The 24,571-nt window shown below is 30.8% G+C and overlaps 1 protein-coding gene across 5 annotated transcripts in view; it reads right to left on the bottom strand.

Moving 5' to 3' along the window:
* Positions 1-24,571, bottom strand: part of LOC126773889 (uncharacterized) — a 49,390-nt gene that overhangs the window by 21,131 nt on the left and 3,688 nt on the right. Inside the window, exons 1-2 of one of the 5 annotated variants that reach the window (XM_050495119.1) lie at positions 20,329-20,370; positions 12,709-12,781 (exon numbers count right to left, since the gene is read on the bottom strand). The exons of 1 other annotated variant lie outside the window; for it this stretch is intronic. In XM_050495119.1, the coding sequence (XP_050351076.1) occupies positions 12,709-12,781; positions 20,329-20,355 (100 nt within the window). In that variant the 5' untranslated portion in view covers positions 20,356-20,370. Of the gene's footprint in view, positions 1-7,502; positions 7,888-12,708; positions 12,782-17,484; positions 17,818-20,328; positions 20,371-24,571 lie in introns of those variants that run through there. 3 more of the 5 variants (XM_050495120.1, XM_050495118.1, XM_050495122.1) reach the window with 3 other exon arrangements.

Genomic DNA, 24,571 nt, shown 5'->3' with positions numbered 1-24,571 from the left:
CACAGATGCACTCTCTATTCCCTAACTTTCATAATCCGATGGGACGGCAATCCGACACGACCGGAAAGAGTTCAGGCGCAGGACCAACAGCTTTACGTGCTTTCCGAGGCACGGGAGTGTACATACTTCCAACTTCCAGACTCAGGGCTGCTACTGAGAATTTTCTGACAGAAAAACCCAATAATTGGCCTGATCTGGGAATTGAACCCAGGACCTCCGGGTCTGCGGCCTTACATCAAGCCACTAAACCAACGAGGCAGTCAAGCCACTAGATCAACGAGGCGCTGGAAATATTATAGTGCACAAGTGTGTGCGCAAACCTAGGTGCACTCTCTATTTCCCCCTAGCTCTCATAATTCTATGGGACGGCAATCCGACACGACCGGATAGAGTTCAGACGCAGGACTTTACGTGCTTTCCGAGGCACGTGAATGTACAGACTTCCAACTTTCAAGACTCCGAGCTGCTAGTGAGAATTTTTCTGATAGAAAAACCCAATAGCTTTTTACTGGTCCGACCTGAGAATTGAACCTAGGACTTGCTTCCATCTAGCCACTAGACCAACGAGGCAGTCAAATATTTAATTCATGTATCTATTAAAACCGTAAAAAAGAGTAACTATTGAGATGCGTGTCGGCTCTTCTTGTCAGATTCCGACATTCCAAAGCGTTGGAAACTATACGTTTAAGAAATATTGTAACGTGAAAATTCAAAAAAATGAACTGCTTGAAATTTGAAGTTTGTACAAGTGACCATTTGAAAACTTATGGCCTTACTTTTAATCTCTGTTTAGCGGGAGAATTTTTAAATAATGCTGTGTCTTTTTGTTTCGAACGTCAAATCAATAATGACAGAAAGACAGAAATCAGTGTTTAATTAAACAGCTGCTGAACAACGTTAATGAGTAAGGCCATTATGATTTAACATAATATAGGTTTGACGTCTTAATAACCTATTAGAGATAATTCTGAGGACAGTTAACTAAAATAGATTAATACGTTTTATTATGTCCCGTTAAAAACCGTTATTACTATTTAATTGACATAATTTGAGTAAATTTAGTTATAGTGTTCACAAATTAACTTTACTTTTTTCTAGATAATTAAAGAGGTGTATACTTTGTTTTATAATAAAGAAAATATTTCGTAAATCAAATGAAATGAAAGATTTTAAAGTTTTAGAAATTACGTTTAAAAAGCGTCTGCTTATACCTTTATACATTTCGAACCAATTGTATTACACCCATATTTTAAATAGTTAATATTTTATTACTGTTATTAATACATAGCGTAGTTGTACAAAGAAAAACCTTATTATTTATGAATAACACGGATTCATTATGAATGTTTAAAATAATTATACAACATGTTTTTGCCCAAACATTAATTCATTAAAATTCTTAGTGCAATTTAATTTAATTTTTCAGACAAACAATATTAAAACGGATAAACGATTAAAAAATTCTTCTGACTTCAAGAACCATACTTCTCCTGTTAAGCTAATTTGTCGCAATTTAAAATTATTGTCTTGATTAGGTCATAAGTCAAATGCATTGGCTGTAACTATGAGTTAATGATAGAGATGGAATATGATATACTTAATTTGTATAGCTATTAATTATTATCGACACAGTTACATTTCGAAAAATATGAATGATTTAAATTAACTCAATAGATGTTTTAATTAAAACAAATATAAATTAATTAACATTTTACAAGTTATATAAATATAGCCTATAATGATAATGTGATAATAATTATGTTAATTTTTGTACAACCATACTAAATATAACCAATTATTGAAATATTTGTAATAGTATGAATAGAAAAACTGTATAATAACATGTTTTCGTAAATATTAACTCAATTCAGTTGTAATAATATAAAAATATTTTACGGTGTGGATTGCTTGTAGTCATAACCCGTTACAGGATGTGATATGTTATGATTATATATATTTAAATCGATACATATAATAAATCTGTCTTTAAATATATTTATAAATTCCAGTTAAAATAGATTGATTATTTTTACAATCGTCACAGATAAAAAATGCGAACTGTGTCCTTATTAAACCCGGAAACATTGCGAATTTCGAGGACGAATCATGCAAATACGATCATGTTGTTAACCGCCAAAATTGATCTTGGTAACGAGTTGCCTCTGTTGATTGTAATGTAAGGAATAAAAATCGAATGTTCAATGAATATCGTTTTAATTTATTAACGGCTTGTGCGTCTATTATTCAAGTCAATTTATCGCGACGGGTTTTATTCGCTTGTACAACTTTATTATAAGTTACACGTGTAGGTAGATTTGAGACTAATAAAAATACTTATATTAAAAGCACTTCGTAACCTTGTTAATAAAATAAAATAAAAAATATTACATGTTTTTGTCGCTACTTGACACTCGAATTGTTGAAATGAAAAGCATATTAATGCCGAAATGGCCCAGTGGTAAGAACGCGTGAATCTTACCAGCAGTGGCAAATTCACAGGCTGTTAGTGATTTTTACTACATACAACAATAATTACTCTAAATAATATATAATATAAAAGTAAGACAAATTACTTAGACGTAATATTTTCGTTGTAGATTTAAATGAATAAATATTAATTTCTATAATATGATGACCATTTGACTATTTTGAAAAAAAAAAGAAAGTTACAATACAAGAGTAAGCTTATGCTAACAGAGGCATGATGGGGAGGCCGATACGGACAATAATATCCAGCCTGTAACTAATATTTCCAAGGTAAAATAATAGAAAACAAGTACTACATTTAACACAGGAGCATTATTCAATTTTAAGAAGTGATGATTGGTGAGAATACCCGTTCGCCAACTGTACTCAAGTCACGAGCTGTTTGACTAAAACGAATGGATTTTCGCGGGGACGATTTCGAATGGCGCGATCGACTGTGACCGAACACGATTAGAAATGTCGCTGGCGACATCTGATAAGCTATACAGTTTAATTTTGTATTATAACTATAAGCTATTGTTTTATTAAATTATATACAATATACGATTTTTGATTAATAATCTAGTTGGTCGACGGCAAGCAAAAAAATCAAGTCCTGAGAGGTGTCGCAGTAAAATTTATTGCATATTTATGTTAAAAAAAATCCATAGTAACCTGGACTTAGCTGTAAGAAGTGATTCATTCCCATGCCTCATAAAACACGTGTAGTCGTTGATCCTGTGTATAATCTCTCTGCGGTCGTGATGAGCTGCCGTACTTTAATGTCTCCTTATAGACCGCCCGTCGTGTAAAAGTTCGGCAAGAAGATTTTAATATGTAATTAACACCTCCCTGTCCCAACATCGTATGGGTACCTATAATAAGTATTTCACGCGTCATATTTTTTAAACAATGAGTTTGTTATAAACATGTGTCAACCGATTTATTAGCCTGGTATTTGCCACGCTTCGTACTACGCATCCTGCTTTTTCACGCGTTTTTTTAAATATTTATGTATTCTATAAAAAGCTATCAAAACTCACTTTAGATGAAAACAGTCCTTCGTAGAGTATAATCCTTATATTTAAATAAAAAACTTTTTTGAAAACTTTGAGAAACACATTTTTAATGTTAAGAAAGTAAAATTATTTTAAAAGTAACCATAACATTTATATTTAGTAAGAAATCTGAGCACTATAATAATCAATTAAGTTCATATCACTCATGACATTTGTATTCACAGTGCGTCACTAATTTACCACAATAAAAATATCATCAACAGATAATAACGAACGGTGATGTATAAAGTCATTACGGTTTTTATCTTCCAGTATCACTGGGACCATAAAATGTATTTAATAAAACGCGATAGTTCTAACGACACGTAAAACCCAAGTAACGTTATGACTTTTAGAATACAACATTTCTAAATCCCTATTGTTGCACACATCATTGAGGAAATTGCAGGGATTCACTTGCGTCATAAAATGCTAAAGAGATTTGTGCCTACATTCAAGGCACGTTTTTCACGTATGTACGTGTGTACGTGTCATCTTCCTTAGATGTATGTGTAGCAAACAATGTTTACACTTATAAAATATTCTTAAGATATTTTTATTTTTTCGTATTTTTAAAACTAATCTGATCTTACAATATAAACCTTGTCTTAAGACATTTATTAGGTTGCCATATTTTCTCTTCATATAAAGTTAATAGGTTACTGTAACTACATTTAGTTATTTTTTTTCTCGTTTCTAAATGAACAGCGATACGAAGATTTAAATGTTCATTTTATTTCCTGGCTACATAAAATATGTATTTTACTTTTAATATAAACAAATATATAATTTTCATATGTCATTTTAATTGCAGAAATGCCTAGCGACCTGTTTTAAAATTAAACAGTAAAGGTACTTTAACGAGTAACAGACGGAGCGTCAATTTCTTTGATGCCTCGCAGACGGACTCCATGAATAATTAACGCGACTAGATTGTCACTTAGCTTAACAGGCAGCCAATGAGGCGATTACTGACGAAAAAAATTTTCATTTCTTTTGATGAACTTTTCATTCAAAGTCAAAGTTAAAAATCTTACACTTACTTATTGATTGTCATAAATCTACCACTGGTTCAGAAATACATCTCAGACCTCAGAAGATACGGTGAAAGAAACTCAGCGGTTTTTTTTTATATCTCATTTTTTACAATTATAGGTAAGTAATATACAAGTATAATTATATAATTGTATTTATTCATTTGAAATGGCCTGGACGTTTAATTCCCAAGATGTGCAATCATCTAAATTGGTTTGGTAATATCCTTTAGCACACAAGCTTTCCTTAACGATTCTTTTTAATTTTACAATTGAATATTTTTAAACGTTTTCTGGGATCCTGTTGTAAAAGCGTATACATTGTCTCATAAAAGACTTACTAACTTATTATTAGATTAAAAACCGACCTGATGCCGTTTGTTTCGTTAAATAATTCATTATAATACTTCAATACCTGCTTAGTTTGAAATTCTTTTTTTTTTTTTTAATTAATATCTCTTAATATAAGAATGTCGGAAGGGTGACCATATACAATATTCGTCGTTTATGGCTCCATGTAAGGGGGCTATTAGTACAAAGAGAAGTCGTATTCCCCCTCGGTAAAATGTTGAACTTAAAAGTGAAATAATCATTTAATTATATAATTTTATAGTGTAATAAAATAGTACTTATCGAATTACTTCTTATACATACCTATTAGGTTTTTTTAGATAAACATGTTTTAAAATATTATTTAGTTTATTTTGCTCGAGCTTAGGAATTACTATTATTATATAGTATTTTTTATTAATAGTTTTAATTTTTGGTTGGTTGTAATTTTTTTGCTTATACAGTATACATTAATATAATTCTACGTACTACGTGCTTTTTTCTATGTAAATTCTATTTTTGGATACTTTTGATAAGCTATATTTTATAAATTTTAATGTCTGTCTACTATCTGTTATTAGCTCTTAGTTTTCCTTGTTAAAAAAAAGTAATTGCATTAAAAGCTTTTGACAATGCTTTGTTTTTACTTTTTTGCAACAAAATCAATTTGCTAAAGAGAAATAAATAAACGAATATGAATTGACATTTAAGGACACCCAACTTATTTACCTATATAAATTTATTAAAATTTTAAAATGTAATTGGGGATAATTTATTAAGACATGAAATAGCAATATATTTTGTACTGAATTATAAATCGTGTTTATCATTTCAAAACTTTATCTTGGTATTTTTATAATCGATGAACACGGGCTTCATTAAACAGAATGTTCCAAGTGCATGTATGTGCAAAACTACTTTGTAAATGATAATAATATTTTTAATTTTAACACAAAAGACGAAAAAAAAAAATTCTTAACACGTGTTCATAATTTCGATGAAGATTAATATAAAAGTAGCATAATTATTGCCGTCTTTATTCAAGTTATACGCGATAATTGATTCTTTTGTAATATAAAAAACATTGGTGGAGGAAATTCATGTAATGTTTTTACAAATAAATTGCAAAATGTTAGCGTTCCAACTAGTTCGTTTTACAATAATAAATATGCAGTCAACAAAAATAAAAAACTACATGAGAAAAAAAGCGTATGCAATGCACGCGCCATGACGAGCGCCATTATGATCCAAATGTTACTGCACATTCTGTAATCGTTGATGATGATAGTAATAAATAAAACAATTTACGTCTTTGTTGTTATGAGTTCTATTTACTCAATAATTTGGTGTAAATTGATGAAAGGGTGCAGTATTGAAAACAAATCCTGTGTTTCCCATAAAAATACCAAATAATTTTAATACGGGTCAGTCACGGTGCTCCCATATTTACACTAGCAAACGCGTAGCTAACACGCTACACCCATTACTATCGTCGGAGAATGCGTCATTCTTTTTCACTGTTTTGGCAGCACTCCATAAATTGGTTTGCTCTTGAATCTCAGCGATTGAGATAATCAGCTGGTTACGTCGAGTTAAAACGAACTGCAAAATGGTGAAGGACATGCCGCTTGAAACCGAGGCCAGCAGGTTAGCATTCGACAAAGCGAGAAATCGAAAACCACTGTGTAAATGACCAGAAGTAACTGGTTCCAACTGCTTTAGAACTTCTTTTCACTTAAATTTAATAGGATAAATTAAGAGACGTTAAGTTCTGTCTCGACCCCCTTTAAGAACGATGTCTATCTCATTATACCGTTCACATTGCAAACGCCGTATATTCAAGTCATTGTGAGAAATAAATACTGCATTTCATATTGGATTACCGCCTCATAGTGTGGTAAGAGTGTCAAGGTACGAGACTTTAAATCACACAATGCATTGGTTTTTAATATGTCTATTTTATATTTATCATTGATGTTTATTCTTTGTAATAACGTGACAAACGGATGATAGCGACAAAATTAAAAGTTTAATTAAACCATATTGTTCTAGTACTGCTATATTTACTAATATTACATTGGGATTACTTGATTTAATAATTAGCTTGACAAGAACCGGACACTATAAACATGCCCATTCATGATGCTGGTGACCCTGGGTGTTAGTGACGCGGAACTACAATCTCTCCTCTAAATGCACTCTCATAACGTTACTATTTCAATAACGTTTTAATTTTTTTTACAAACTCTCTTACTTTGTCACAAGTCTTAAATGCTACAGTTTGAAACTAACTAGAATTTACAAAACTATCACTTACCACAAACTTATAGTGTTTGTTAAATTTTATAAAGAATTCATAGTATTTCGTTATTAAAGTCACTTTCTTGAATATCGAACTCATCTTCTGATGAGTATTAAAAAGTTACATATATTATGTTTATGATAAAACAAGTCAACTAGAAATGATAGTTGCTCGATGACGTTTTCTAACGTTCAGAAATGCCGTTTTAACTTGATAATTCAAATTATTATTGCCGTGAATAACGTTTTAAAATAGATTTGTTATTTTTGAGAATCATAGTTCATTAGAAAGTGCATCGCGAGTATAGCTCACCTGCACCACATGAGTTTTTCCAAAAGTCGTAGAACTTGCTGCACGAACACATTTCGATCGAGCGTCACTCCTCACACAGGCAAATTTATTTTTAAACTTCACTTCTAAAGTTTCGCAACGTTTCAGTCAGTACGCATTCGGGCGATTTAGTTGATGTTGATTGCCGGGAAAAACTTCAGATTTCTAGTAAATAGTAACAATGTAAACAAGTCAGTGTAACGGCTTAGATCGCGGTCGCCATTGTACCGTTGGAGCGTAGAAAGCTGCGTGTCCACGGTTCTGAACAGTCATCGTACTGGACAGTACGTTTGAGTGGACGGTCGTGATCGGCAGTAGCGTCGCGCGCGTATTTAGACATGAGAACGCGGCGCGACGTGCAACCGATGCGGGCGCCCTCCTGTGACTGCCGCGCGTACAAGCCCGCCAACGGCTACACCAATTGAATCGGATATATTAAAGTAGAGGGAAATAGACGAATTTCGCTTCGTGATGGGATTATTACCGTCGATGAAATTGACGGAGCCATATTAAATCGAATATTTAATACGCGTGAAATTACAATTTGAGATTCGCAAACGAACATCATCGTAAAAATATCACGTATGAGATATATTAAAGAGGAAAATCAACGTTGTTAAAATATTATATCAGAGAGCTCACTGTTTACTTGTTATATATCAACTGATTTACAAATATTTCCATATAAAAGAGTTCAACGACATGAAAATTCAACCGAATAAGCAAATCTATAGGTATAACGGACCAACACCTCGAAACACTAGATAACTCATTAGTAATTTATTAAAACCGTATTGTTATTAAATTTAAAATTAACCAATTTTCATTTATATTTTGCGTAAGTAATTGACAATCTTTGCCTTGAATGTATATATGTATATATTGCAAGTATAATAGCAGGATACTATTACTACTTAGATATAAAATTAAAGATGTATTTCGAAATATGAATATTAAACTATCAATTTGGGTAACTTTGTATAATGGTCTAACTTCGAACGAAGATGCGTAAAAGATTTTATAATTTATGTGACGTAAAATATTATTGCACAAGTGTTGCAACCTTCGTACGCCGGAACAATAAATATACCAAAGAAAGAACGAATATAACAAATAAAAAATGTGTTGTCAAATATTTTTTTAAATACACCCGTATTTGTTTTGTGTATTTGCTTTTTACTTGGTTTTTTTTTATGCATTTTACTAAAAAGTCACTACTCACAATCTTGATGATACTCAATTGGTCAATGAATAAAAAAACTTATAAGTACACTCTTATGTAAAACTTTGGTATTTATTAAATAAAAGAAAATTATCTATAATTAACCATATGTGTACTTTTTTATTTTGAGGCAAAAGTATTATTTACTGATTTAATTTAAATCTTAAGTTGTTATTGCTTATTTATTCTGCGCGTACTCAAGTTTAATAGAAATGTAATGTTTCTTTTACAAACGAACAAATTGTTATTATCTAATGATACGTGGTAATTCATAACTAACTTATTGAGTCACTGGTCTGTCCGGATTTAAATCTACTGATAACACCAATAATAATTCATGTTGCTGGCGGTAGAAAAACAATCAAACACAGAAATCTTAATAGACAGTGACTATGAAATGTATGTAACTATAGTTAAAACAAATTTTATATTATTATTGTTTTATTATTTAAGTTTGTTAATCCTTCGCATACGGAAATATTCCTACAGGATACAGGATGAAAACCGATAAGTGTTAACAACATATGGAAACAAAAACCGATGAAATTTGATATACATTTGAAGAATCCGATGAAATTTAAAAATATTATTAAAATAGTAATTTTATCGGGTTTCTTTAGATATATAAAATAAACAGATACAATTATTCGAAAATATAGTTCAAAATGTGGCGAACATGCTGTTCCAATTTTGTGAAACTTTTGAGTAGCATGCGTATTGTAAGGTAAGCTTTAATATCACGACGTCGTTCTGACCGACTTGGACCACGGCGACATTCCTCAAGAGATACCTTTTTTCTCACTGGAAAAACGCGGTTACACGTTTCTCCCACGTGAAGTGGGAGGGCATTCGAGGCTCAACGGCGCTGAAGGCGCCGGAATACCCACTATAAAACCAGTAGTAAGCTCTCCGTCTGATCGGGGGGCGCCACGCGATCGCTTGCGCATGCTACCGAGACGCCCCGACGGCATGCCTGCCTGTGCCCACAAAGTGACTCAAATGGGGGTGGATTCACTGTAACCGGGCCCTCTGATGGGAACCTTGGATGGGGCTTAAATCCAGGAATAGACTAACGAGGCGGTCAAGTTTAATATAATACCAATAATTGTAAATAATATTTGTATTTCCCGTCATTTGTACAATTAACCTTCTCTTCAAAATGGAGAGGAGGCCTTAGCCCAGCAGTGGGACATTAAGAGGTTGTTACTGTTATGTACAATTATCATTTTAATTCAAAATATTCGTGTAAAATTGAAGGCCTCTTAATAAAAATATATTGAATTCGATCATAAGAAAAAATAGCCTATGATAAACTAATCGTAATCACGTACGCTATGCACAAGGTCGTATAGACATAGTTTGCAATTATAATACGACCGCTTATAGAAATAGGGAAGTGTTTAAGCTGTTTGTGACGTAGTCGATGATCGTCGAACGTAAGGTCTTACACCACACCCAGATTTTTTTATATAAACATGAAAATAATGCTCAAAAAATTCATAACTATAAGTCTACAAAAGAGTTTGAATTTATTTTAGAATTTTGGTGAAATAATAATAATGTCCTCCAGACCGATTTCAGCGGCCCGAGCTGGGCTTTGCGCCCAGGACCTCGGTGCTCCAATCAATATAACCATTCGTCTTTTCGGATTGCCGTCCCATCGGATTGTAAGAATTAGAGAATAGAGAGTGCACCTGTGTTTACGCATACATTTGTGCACTATAATATGTCACACGCAATTGGCTAATATCACTTGAGATTGGCCGCCGTGGCCTAAATCAGTCCGGAGGATATTATATTATTGGTGAAATATTATACGTTTCGTTTTTTTAATTATATCCTCGTTTTTCTAGTCATTTAAGGATAAGATTAGGATGACGAGTTACGCTTTCTCCAAATTAGTTTCTGATTTGGGATTAGGATAAAACATTATTTAAAAATAATTAACCCCGGTTTAATCTTAATTTAACATCTCATTAAGCGCTGTAATTGTAAAAACTAATTGTTTGACTCTGTGCAATTAATATTATTACTCTCATCTATTTAAGGCAAAATGAAAACGATCACGAGTACAAAGTGTTATAAATAAAACATAAATATTTTAATATTAGTTTGCTCTATATAACTTAACACTCATTTTAAAATAATGTCGTTTGTATAATAAAATACATAACTGTAGTAAAATATTTAGAGGCGCTTTTATTTAGATATTTCCATAATAATTTAAAAATAGATTTTAATGAAGTAGAACGCGAACTCGTATTTTTAATAACAAATCAGTTCAACTTAATTAAACCCTTTTCAAACTAATTTATACAATACGAATTTCTTATAACTTAAATACGAGAGTTTTATTTGTCGTAGTCACAGTTTGTAGCTAATCAAAATCAAAAAGAAAACGGGTATATTTTTATAAGAAAGTTTATTAACCTGTTTCAAATATAACATATATAAATATAGATGTAATAGCTTATGCCCGCGGCTCCAACTGAGTAGATTTTAGTTTGTTACGGAGTCCGCATTAGTAGTTTTATTATAACATCTCCGACCGCTTAAAATCATAAGGTTTTCTAAGCACAAAAAAATAACACAAAAATGAATCTTGTAGTTATTATGCAAAATAACGGATAAGCACAAATCCCTACTACTATAATATCACCAAATAATCTGTTATCATAATGGCAGTATTTACTTATAACGCCTGGGCCGAAAAATATGCCTACGTCTATAATATATCTCAAAAACATAATATATAACATTCTGTATAACCAAAAGCTATCATTCTTATCACTATGCGCGATTTCGAAAAAAAAAACACGTACAAACAAAATTTACCTCTGCATATAATTATGACAAATATATAAATGTATGTATGTGCCAATGTTTTCTTTCCTGCTACCTCATTTTATAAATATTTTGATTGATAGTAATTATTTATTCATTAACATTGAAAATCCGAGATGTCAGAGTACACCTCCAGTGAAGTATCGATAACCTGCGATAGCGCAGTTCATTGTCGTCACATACTATAATATTTATTAGTGTGCTTTTACTAACGAATAAATATGTTGTGTCTAGCCTTGCACTTAAAGAAAATGTTTTATATGTATTTATAAATTTCTTTTATATTTATTCTTATTATGTACGTGATGTTTTTAAATTACAGATTAGGTGACAGAGCATTTTACGGAAGAAATCAATCTTTTATACTTAATAACATGAAATTACTAAAACTTAAAAAACTAATCTTACAATTTTGAAAAATGTTGGTTGTTGGTAGATTTTATATGCTTTTTAAATGTATAAATATATAAGTTATTGGGTTTTTTCTAAATATAAAACAAGACATATATTTACAATATAACTCTAAAATACATAACTGTAGTAAAATATTAAGACATTAAACTGGTCTTAATAATATTGATCTAGAAAGTGAGAAATAACCTTATCTCTGCTTCAATAACGTTGGTCTCGTGATTATAAATATTCGTGAGTAGGTAAATATGTCTTGCCAGTATTCCGAGCTAACAATGGTAATAAGGAATATTTATGGTAATGCATGACTGTCTGCTTGTGTAACTGTCAGGTGTTCTTGAAATGTACTTGTATATTTAAATACTTAATTTTTTAAGTGAACGTGGTACTAAATCTGAAAATACTAAGAATAGCGAATTATGAACAAAGGGTTTCGTCATATTCGTCGTGATCTTGACAAAAACTGAAACTATTTTTCTACTATTATAAGATTATAAACTTAATAAAAATAAAGTGTGAGGTAAGATTTATTACAGAAGAGGCGGATAAAAAGCATGTTCCGAAAGTTACTTATTAAAAAAGATTATCACGCCCCAAAATAAAAAAAATCGAAAATAAAAAGAAAGTCGTAAAAGCTTATTTAATTATTATATTTTAAAAACTTGATTTTTTTTTTGTACTTTTTTTTAAAATATAATATAAGTATCGTACCTAGTTGAGAAACATAGTGATGGGACACAGAAGTATTTGGCTCGATGCTACAAGACGAAGTCGACACACTTACCTATAACAAAAAAAAAAAATTACACAAAGTCACTAAACATACAGATGTCAGGAGGAAGGACATAAGAAACATCGATCGAAAACTATAACGACAAAAATAGGAAGTTATTTTGTTTTCGTTACAAACTTAATTGAACAGCAATTTATTGATTGAATTCAAGTATAGCGTAACATATTAAGTTTACTACGCGTATTTACTTAAAACAATGTATTTTTTAAGTAAGAAATAATATTGTTAGTTTAAGGTATTTATATATACAAAAAAAAATCTTAAAATAGGAAGTTTTATTCCTTATTACAAATTAAAATCAACATAATATCAAATTTAACTTTATTCTCAACAATATTTTTATTATTAATATATATTTTTTCAATCGAAACAATTTTAACTTTTTGTTAGTGAAGTTATAAGTAAGAAGTAAGAGAATGAAATAGAGTGAGATGAATGAGAAAGAGATGCGTTGGTCTAGTGGCTGTAATTATTTTAAGCAATCCGGTGTCTGGTGGTTGAAAGTGTTTACACTCCCGTGCCTCAGAAAGCACGTAAGCCAGTTAGTCCAGTGGATGAATTATTTCCCTTTCTTTTCTTTCCGTCCCATGGAATTATTTGTATAAGAATAGAGAAAAGACAATGCGCTTACATGTGTGTAAACACTCTTGTGTACTATAATATGTCCTGCGCAGTGAACTTCCTTTAGAATGGCTGGCGTAGCCGAAAGCGATCAAAACATCATCATCGTGTAATAGGTATTCGAAAAAAGAAAAACTAATAACAATTCATTAGTGAATACGAATAGCTAATTAGCTACTATATTTATGATTTTCCATCAAGAAATCTTCTTTTAGATACAAAGTGGTTTTGGTAAGTATTATATGTGATTAACAACAAATGTGTTATTTCTAGAAAACAAAAATCTTCAATTGTAGTTTTTATTATTTTTGCGTAGTAATTTATTTTAGTTGAGAGAATATTTTGTTTTAAAGCTTATTTATCCGTTATTCTTCATATTATTAGGAATTTTTCACGGTACATTAGTTTACCATTTAGCTCTCAAAGTAAATCAAAGGCTTGATTACTAGTGTACTGCCCCTGGCTACGCTCACGTGCTTAAGTGGTGAAAAGCAGGTGTTAGGTATCCTATATCCTTTTCTGGCAGGGATAGACAAAATGTTTGCAAAATTTCATGGTGATCTAATGAGTAGTTAATGCGTGCAAGCGTAACAATCAAACAATTTCACTTTCGAATTTAAAATAATAGTAAGAATTACTTATGAGTTATACATAATTATTTAAATATTAAATTTTTATTAAAGTGATAAATATGTCTTACAACCCAGACAGGCAGAATAAAATAAACAAGGCGAATGACACAGTGTAAGTATCTAACACCACATTTTAAGCCATTAACACACGAACCACGGGATCTAAGATGATGTCCCTTGTTCATGTTATTTTACTGAGTTAGACTTAGCCTTTAACGAGAATTGTAGCAGTACAAAGTAATACTGTTTGGCATTTGCATAATTATTAAGTGGGTGGTTCCCATCTAGACGGGTCTTACATCTGGACCATTGGTAAAATAAAAACATTTCATTTTTTAAACGCAAAAGCTGTCTATAAAATTTAATTATGACTTTTTAATAATATAAAAGCAATGAAGGTTGGTTAACAACACGTATATTAAGCGAATTAAAATAATAAAAAAAAAGATTGTCTCACATACACATAGGTAAGTACTTATTTGTTTCACAAAATTATTTGACATTCTTACTGCATCAATCCTCAGACACAGTATTCATATTTTCATTATTTAAATATCCGAATGAAAGAGTAACCTCAATCTGACATTTTCATTATTAGAATAAAACACGTAGATGAATCTGTCGTAGCCGGACCGATTGAAATTGAATTCTCTGTTTGAGCAAAGGATTCAATTAAAACGGCGGTGTTACGGGCTACGACTTCGTCAATGTAAGCAAACGCTTACATTGACGAAGGAATATAATATTTCCAATAAAAATCGTACTCCTTTGATTGTTTAAAACTATAAATTTACAGAGAACTTTTTTTTTATCCTCGATAAAGAATTTATTTGCATATTAAGAAATAATACATTTATAAGGGGATTATATATAATATTGAATAATAACATAAGATAACTGTTAACTGATGTTATATCCCTTTTGCTTGGTTTTTTTTATAGAATAGGAAGGCGGACGAGCATATGGGCCACCTGATAGTAAGTGGTCACCAAACGCTCTTAGACATTGGCATTGTAAGAAATGTCAACCATCGCTTACATAGCCAATGCGCCATCAACCTTGGGAACTAAGATTTTATGTCCCTTATGCCCGTAATTACACTGGCTCACTCACCCTTCAAACCGGAACACAACAATATCAAGTATTGTTGTTAAATATCTGATGAGTGGGTGGTACCTACCCAGACGAGCTTGCACAAAGCCCTACCACCAGTAAATACTGGCTCACTTATCCCGTTCTCATATATATAAGAAAAATTGAAAAGATTATGAACAGCTTTATTACCATTTATATTAGCTTTATATAATGTACCTAATATCCGTAACAATCGCAATCATTTTATTTAATCACGACTTTAATTGAAATATTATCAAGTAAATCTATAAAAATTTAAATGAAAATATATGTAGCTTAGTAAAAATATATAAAAAGAATATATCATCATGGGTCAAAGATAAAGAGTATTACTAAATGTCTAGTGTCTCACTGTTCAATGACCTGAATTGCTTTTACTCAATTGCTTCTTTATCTCAGCCAGCAGCAGATCGATATTTAAACTAGTCTATTTTACACACATCAAAATTCAAAGTACATTTATCTATATTAAAACATGTGACGTTTCTTTGTAATGCCTAACTGAAAAAAATACGAAACATAAATAAAAATACATGTAAAACCTATGCCAGAAGATGCATAGCGTTATGAAGAAGGTTTTAGTATACAAAACTATTTTATATGTATCTGCATTTCAAAGTTTTACCCGCCTTAAATTTTGACCGCCATGCGTGAATTTCATGTCCTTGACGTCTTATATATAAAAATAACATTTCTATTTGTTCGTATTCGTTTCCACATCATTCAACCAATTAAGTTGAAACTTTGTACAGCTGGTATTGGCACTTGCGTGAAGGTTTCTGGCATAGTACCATTAATGTACAAGAGGTAGCGCGCGAGTTAAGTCGGATAGTCTACGAAAAAAAAAGACATTGCAACGCATGCGGGCTTTACCTAGTTATTTATAAATTTCATATTTGCTATACATACAATCTATCCCATGCATTTCATGTTATTTTTATTAAAAGTATCTGTTAATCGGAACTTAAAGGCTAAAACAAAAAAAAACACTTTACATTGCGGCGACTAGAGGACGCACAACTAAAAATGTAAAACAAAAAAATTATACATAAACTAAACAATATTTTGATAATTTTAACATGCTCTTTGTATAAAGACGTGAAGGCTAAAAATAAAGAATGTGTGCGTTCTTTATCAAACAATGGATTGTTTACTTATTGCCTATACTGATTTTAGGACGCACTAATCTAGATAAAATATCTAATATTGTAATACTTATAAGAGACTATATATAAGATTATCAAAATAAATTTATAAAATATAAACAGCGAAGTACTTTCAAAACAAGTCATTAGTACCTATTCATCAATTGAATTCGTAAAGTACTTTTTTAGATTTTGAAGGTCAGGTATGATTTAAATCGTGTAATAATTATATTATATCTCCACAGACATTTTAAGTCAGAAAGAATTTTATATTATTCGTGAATTTGAGAAGATAAGCTAACAATACATTATACTATCGAGACATCTGAATGGATGTATATTTCATACAATATTGAGCTCTTGGGTGTGTTCGTGAAAGTAGAAGCATGATAAATAAATACGAATTGCTTTAATCTTAATAATATAAGACGGGATTTTACCAAAATACGTCACATTTCTTAGCATTATTTAACATTTTAGCCATTATCATACCTATCCATATCATTAATTGACGTAAACTCGAAAAAAGTACACGTACTATTGAAGTATATAAACTTGAATAAAATACCTATATTTTCTAGAAAAATCTATAAAATGTATTTTAAAATAGAATAATGAACGTAATAATTTCTACCATGCAGACATCTGAACCTTTTAGGAGGCAGCCTTTGGCTGCTTTCTAAAATTATCTCCTACAAATCGATACATCCTGGTGCACGTCTAGACAGTCGTATAGGAATCTACTCTTTATTATTAGTTTACTTTAACGACGACTTAAGTGTCGAGATCACAGATGCTGTTATCAGTAACACTCCATGTTATCATGATATAATTATTACTATTTATTATGTAAATGAACTTTTGAAAAGGTTTTTAAATTACTTTCAATAACAGTGTTAATCGAGTGTTTAATCTAGAATATAGTATTTAGATTTAAGGTTAACATCTAATCATAATTTATGAAAAAGTTTATTAAGTATTTGCTTAATTATTAACCACATGTACAAGCAACGAACTTAGTATTAATGTAATGCAATAATTGTAAACGAAAATTTTGCAGTTATTTAACTGCATAATTTTAATTATTGAGTTAAATATGAAACAAAATTCTTGAACTTGACCGTTAGAGTCATCAAAAGTAAACAGAGAGGTCAAGTCTTACCATTGAGCCGTCTGTCAGTAAGGTTGTCTTCCTCGTCCCACCACGGTTGATCGTGCTGTCTACGAGGCTGTCGATCAAAGTTTCCATAATACTGAAACTCCATCGCCAACACTTGACCGTTTAGAACAGTCACACGCGCTCGTCACTGCAAGTTCTTTTGCACAAAATAACTCGTACACCACGTTACGATTTGCGTTTAATTCATACGATTCATTTTTGATGCAACAACATGTCACAAACAAGATAAACTGACGCGAATGACACTTTACAGTTGAATCTCGGCTCCAATAGAAGTTGACATTGCCACTGATATATGAATACGAGTCGAATGTTGTGTTCACAGCCGTGTTATATGAACGAATGTTATTGCTTCACAATCCTCAGTCTGAAGTTCCTAAAATGTTTTATCAACGTTGTGTGAACAACTGCCTGCAAACAATATCAGGCGCTTCGACAAAGAAATGAAAAACATTCGTCTTGAAGCGATCTGCTTCTTATCTATTGATATTTATTCTACACTTGTTATATTAAATTTATTTTAAAGACCTCTTTGAATAACATTGTAGAAAAAAATTGATTTTAAAGATAGTATTCTTGTTTTAGCCTAAAGTAATAAGTTTCCTACTTCATATCGCAACCTTCACTTTGTATTTAAATGTATAAATACATGTAATACTTCATATCCTAGCATATTAACCATAGTATGCTAATAGCAAAACGTATGACCAACCACTGATGGATTATATATATAAATAAGTTATTTGTTGTAATATTGAAGTAAATATACTCGTGACGCAATTTAAAAATTGATCCAAAGTTACTCTCCATTTCCTGTATTTAGTCGAGATATTTACACTTTTCATATCGATGTATAATTTAATCGAACTAAAGTATTGAATATTAGTCAGCGTTCGTCACTTATGCTAGTGACAACTTCCTTGTTTTATGGTAATATTATTTTATTACTATTATTATATTAATTAAACGAATAAGTTTTTTAAATTGTATTAAAACTTCATTATAAGGAGTTGTCAAAAGTTAAATTATGTATGTTTATCTGAAAACGTACAATAAAAAGGGAATTTATTAAATTAAACTTCATACTAATTATACAATATTAGTCTGAGTCCATTTTCATTTACAATATTATGTTTCTCTGGCATATTAATTGTTCGCTTACTTTGCCTTCAAACTTATATAAAATTAAGCTCATGTTGTTAAAATAAAAAATAACAAATCTATGAGCAAATAGTATATTGTAATTAAAATTAGTTTAGTTTACTAGTTAGTATTAGTTTTAGTTCGACGTTTTTTATTTACTTTATTTAAATTCTAAGTTGCGATTTTGTTTTTATAGAATATTTTGGCAGACAAACATATGAGCCATCTGATGGTAAGTGGTCACCAACGCCTATAGACATTGGCATGGTAAGAAATGCTAACCATCGCTATCGCCAATGCGCCACCAACCTTGGGAACTAAGATGTTATGTCCCTTGTGCCTGTAATTATACTGGCTCACTCACCCTTTAAACCGGAACACAACAATACCAAGCACTGCTGTTTTGCGGTAGAATATCTAATGACTGGGTGGTACCTACCCAGACGAGCTTGCACAAACCCCTCCCACCAGTATTTCATATATAAAATCATAATCGATAATTAGATTGCCCGCCCCTATTTTATTTATTTTGGATATATGCAGTGGGTAAGCTGCTTGAAAAAATAATTTTGCAGATCTCGTGATTCGCCTTTCTTTTTTTACGCAATGGAAACCTTAAGAAAGGTACTCGGGGTACTTGGGAAGAGGGTCCGCAATATATATGAAGACCTTCAAACAGCCTTACGGCCGAATATCAACCTACCCGTAAAAATATTCCTAATGAGGGTTGGCGTACGGCAGGCGTCAAAACCTTATTCATGGAGTTTCATAAACGCAGTGTTGGATCCAAATTAAGGGAATAATAGAAAAAAATAATGACGTTTTTCAATTTTAAAAATATCACAATATCATCATCTTATATAAGAGAAAACAAGGAAGTCAAAAAGATAATCTAGATAAAACATCATAATATATTTTATCTACTTTCATGTCAATGCACCGATTGTTCTATTATGATTGAATGTTCTTCCTGTACTTTTACACATCATATTGCTTATTACGAAAACACCTTTGTGTATTTTATTCTAGAGATACCCTCTGAAGAAATTATTAATAAACTAACAAAAAACGATAATTATTCAAGTCAATTAATTTTTAAAAACACAATATTTTATTCGATCCTTTTTTTCAGACTGAAAAAAAATTATTGAGATATTTTATTATTTTATTCGAAAATGAAAAAAGGTAATATAGACCGTATTATATTAAACGTGCATTGCTAAAATTAAAAATTAAAATGTTAACGGAATAACAAAGAAACCATATATTAAAATAAACTATATTTACTATTTTAAAAATAGAACTGAGAAAAGTTTAGTACTAACAAAAGCTTATTCTAAGCTAAGCAATTCGGTTTCAAATATTTCATAACCAAAAACTACAAGATATAGAATAGATATTACCTACAATAATAATTAAGCTACATATATGTTTTTAATTTAAAGCAGTTGTATAAATATATTATTTTCTCAGGAATGGACTATTATTATTTATTTTTAAAAGCATTTAATAGTAATTAATAATAAATGGCGAAAATTGTTCACGATTGCATTGTAACTCCTAACAATTATGAATAAATAAAAATAAGTATAAAACGTTGTATAAATAACTGTCAATCTTATCTTTGAAAGAGAATATCTAAGATCGCGTAAACATGTATAAAATAAACACAATAATACTCACGCCGGTATTACTAAACCACCCGTACATATTGACGTTTTATTATATTTATTTAATAACTAATTATTAACAATCAAAAAACTATTGCCAAATGGAAACGAAGCAGGCACGGTCGCGTGAATGTAACCGAAATACTGACTGCTAAAATTTCATTTGTACATTTAAGCGCACATGTTAAGCCTTCGACAAACACAGTGATGCGCCTGATAAAAAAAATTTACACATGTCGCTATGGACGCTAATTCTTACTTCTTATTGATAAGTGACATATTAACATTTTTTGTTATTAACATTTCGTGTCTTCTTTATTAACGTGTACTACATGAACTTAGATACTTAATATTTTAATGGACTTCTAATTAATATATTATATAGATACTTTGAAATACATGCTCAATCCTTACTAATGCGCTGTACATATAATACGAAATTGAGTTTGTATGTTCGTTTTTTGTTTCACGAAGATATCCAACTAATTAAATATATCTACCAAAAAAAATGTAGTTGCCTACATACCAAATCATATCAAAGTCTTTCCACGACTTTTATTTTAGTGATATAATTGACGTCATCTCAATTTTAAAAAGGTTATAATAAACCTATTACTGTCTAATCGCAACATTTAAATCATTAGAACAAGGACAAATACCTATGTATCTACTTACGTTAATAAGAAGTCATTAAGAATATACAGTATAAACTAGGTTGATTTATTCATTTTTCTGTCAAGGAACTTTGCTAAGAAATATAACAATAACCTCCTTAATTTCGAAAACATGATAAGCGTAATTTACAATAGAAAGATTACCATATTTACAAGTGACTTACATCTGCAAGATGGCGATAAGTTATTATATGCGTCAATCATATTAAGCTATTCTGCAAACACAATACATAGAACGTAGGTATATGCGAGAATAAATAATGCGACGTGTGGATAGACATATATATTTCATGTCATATAAGTATTTGTAGAGTTAAAAATCAGTCATACTTGTAATACTTGTGCATGTTGTAAAGTTCTTTATTTAAGTTATATTTAAAGTAAAAAAAAACCTTAAATGTCGCAGTTGCTGGGTATAAACAAAATTCTAATTAATGAATAAAAAAATAGAAACGCTCCAGGAAACAAATTAAATAAAATTCTTACTATAACAAAACTTTTTTTTAATATTTTTTTTAGTTGTACGACACGTTTACTTGTAAATTTGATCTTCTTCAAAGACCCGTCTCTGGGGGTCACTTTCGAGTTACTGAAGAAAGACAAGCAAACAAAATAAACACAATCGGTGGGAGAGGGAATAATATAAAAACGATTACTTTTTCTCAATAATTGTCCTAATATGAGCAACATAACTTTTAATAAAATTCAGAAAAGTAGTTTATGTAACTATGCTCATATATTTTTCTATAGATTATGAGTTACATTACATTTATTTCTCTTAATTTTTGTCTTGCCTTTTTTAGCGCATAGACTTTGGCAATAGCAGACGTATAAGTAATCCGTATCTTACACCATTAATGTGCCACCACCCTTAGGATTTAAGATGCTATATCATTTTGCCTGTAATTTAACTAGCTCACTCACTTTTCAAATCGGAGCACAACGAAACAACTTGCTCGCCAGTAGAATATATGAATGGATGTTAGGGTACGGATTAGCATTGCTAATTAAATACTAAAATACTAATACAATGTTATAGTTAATATGCTGTGACCGTAAAAACATTGAAATTGCGTGTTATTTTCGAAAACGAGTTCTGTCACGGTACCGACGGAACACAGATGGCACGCGTACGATGTATACGAGTACGACGTGTATGGACCAGGTGTAATACTGGAAGTGAACCACGGTTGGTTTTTGATTTGATAGCTGCCATTCTGGGAATTTTGATCTTACCAATTAGCGTCTTAGCCGACATCAATTGTTAGCCATATTGGAAATAGATAAATACAAAACCACATCCAAATTAGCGTTAGCCTTCAACGTAAACGACAAAACGATACAAATTCATTAACTTAAAAATGTAAAGATAAAAATCCTCGGAAAGTGAACTGAAAAAAAACACTGAACAACACTAACAAAATCGTGGTGAAACTAGCCTTAAACAGGCAGACAAATAAACTAATTCTGACACAGATTGTCAATAAAAATGAATAGTGTATGAATCGGAAACGCCCACCGCACTGTTTGAAAAAAAGAGAGGCAGCTAAATCACGCCAAAAAATAAATCAAAATAAGTCACAACAATTACTGCAGAGGTGTAATGTGAATAATTACAAATTATGATAGACAAAGTTGCTGTCAAGCAACCAAGACTTGTTAATTGCTCTAGCCCACTCCATGTAGAGGACAACGCTCGCCCACGAATCGCACAGATGACCGTCTCAAATCTAAAAGAGTTATGAATGGATATTCTCCGTCAGCCACCTTACACATCAAAACTTGTTCAAAATGATTTCCAATTAATTAGGAGATTGGGTAACTTTTTACACGGATCTAATAAATTTAAATTTATTAGAAATAGTAGCATTATACGAACTTATAATAAAAATATATTTGATTCAAGAAGACATTAGAACGCATTTCACATTTTATTCGATAATACCTTTTAGTATTTAATGTAATTATCGTTTAAATCCATGACAATTTTACATGGCTATACATGGTACTTTTAAAACCTTCTGCCCGACGCTAACGACATTAGGTACAACGGATACACCAACATATTATATGAGGATTTCTTAATAAAAATTACAACCATGCCATGGTACTATTATACGAAAAAAGAGTAATTTACTTTATGTGGTATTTTGCTATTTGTATGGAGGTTATATAGTTAGCTACATATATGTATATGTTTGCTTTTATAGAACGTATTTTAAGAAAAAACAAGCAGAGACTGCGTTTAGATAAATATGGAATAGAATATAGGCTGACCGGTGACGGTGACGCCTAAGGATCCTGTTTTATAATTTCATCTTTTATTTTATTTTGGTAAAAGTCTAACTATTGCGAAAAATTAAATCTTATAGCTAGAGTAATATAAATTAAGTTTGTCGCAACAGTTTCACAAGTGTTTGTTGTTGTCTGTTTATCAAGACAACAAAACAACATAGTATCACAAAATAAATGTTTGTAACTAATATTCAGTTATATTATTTTTAAGTGCATGCGGGAGGCATTGACTACAATGTAATTGTAGTACTAACAGAGCATTAGTCTCTTCCTACTAGGATATGATAAGAGTGGAAGTACATATACAATTATCACGTTTTAATTATCGTCGCACATCGGTATGTCACAACCGTTAGCTCAATCTTACAGACTTATCTTATGGTCTTTTATGTATATAATATGTATATAGAACTTAACATACGAGTTATCACAAGCATTTTTTTGCGTTCGATATTTTTATACGGATATGTAGAACATGATGCTAAAGAAAATAAATAAATATGGCATAAGATCCAATGGAGTACACGCATATTTAAAATATATAATCGGATATTTGAGTGGGAGGCCGGTTATCATCTAACCTCCCACCAAGGTCACATAAGTGGGTAGGCAGGTCACCATGTAACCCAGTTTGAAGATATGTCAGCATGTTTTCTCCCTTTCTCTAAAGTATATTACTCAAAATATCGCTAAAAAATTTAATCAATAGTATATAATAATAAAGACTAAAGTCTGAACGTGAATTCCGAGTTTCTTTGGAATAGTATAACAGTATATTAGTATAGTATTATATGATCGGAGGTATAAACAATAATGGCCGACTATTTATCTGCGTTAAAAGTAAAGTATCTGAGAGTTTCTTTTTGTTTTTATTTTACTTTATCATTATTTATGCTACTATTCTGTACTATACGTTTAGAGTAGAAAACCCATTCGTGCCTCTTTATTCAATATTGAAATAAAACAATAGCTTATATAAACACATTATTTACTTATGCATTATGTGGCTGCGGAGATATAAAACTTAAATATTGTTATCATTATAATATAACAATGGAAAATTCAGCAAAAAAACTGTAGGTATACAAAGGTAAATAAATATACGAAATAGATACGAAATAAAAAATAAAATAAAATAAAATAAAAAATATTTTTGAAAGTATATTCATTTAACATTTAACAACGAATATTATCAAATCTCTCGGTTGAATCTACATTCTAAAACGGTGGTAACTTTACAATGTCATTGGTCGTCGTGTACTTAAAGTACCTAAATTTGCAATAAAT

This window comes from Nymphalis io, chromosome 15, assembly GCF_905147045.1.
Source record: "Nymphalis io chromosome 15, ilAglIoxx1.1, whole genome shotgun sequence".
NCBI classification, from domain to species: Eukaryota; Metazoa; Arthropoda; class Insecta; order Lepidoptera; family Nymphalidae; genus Nymphalis; species Nymphalis io.
This window is presented reverse-complemented; position numbering and strand designations above follow the sequence as displayed.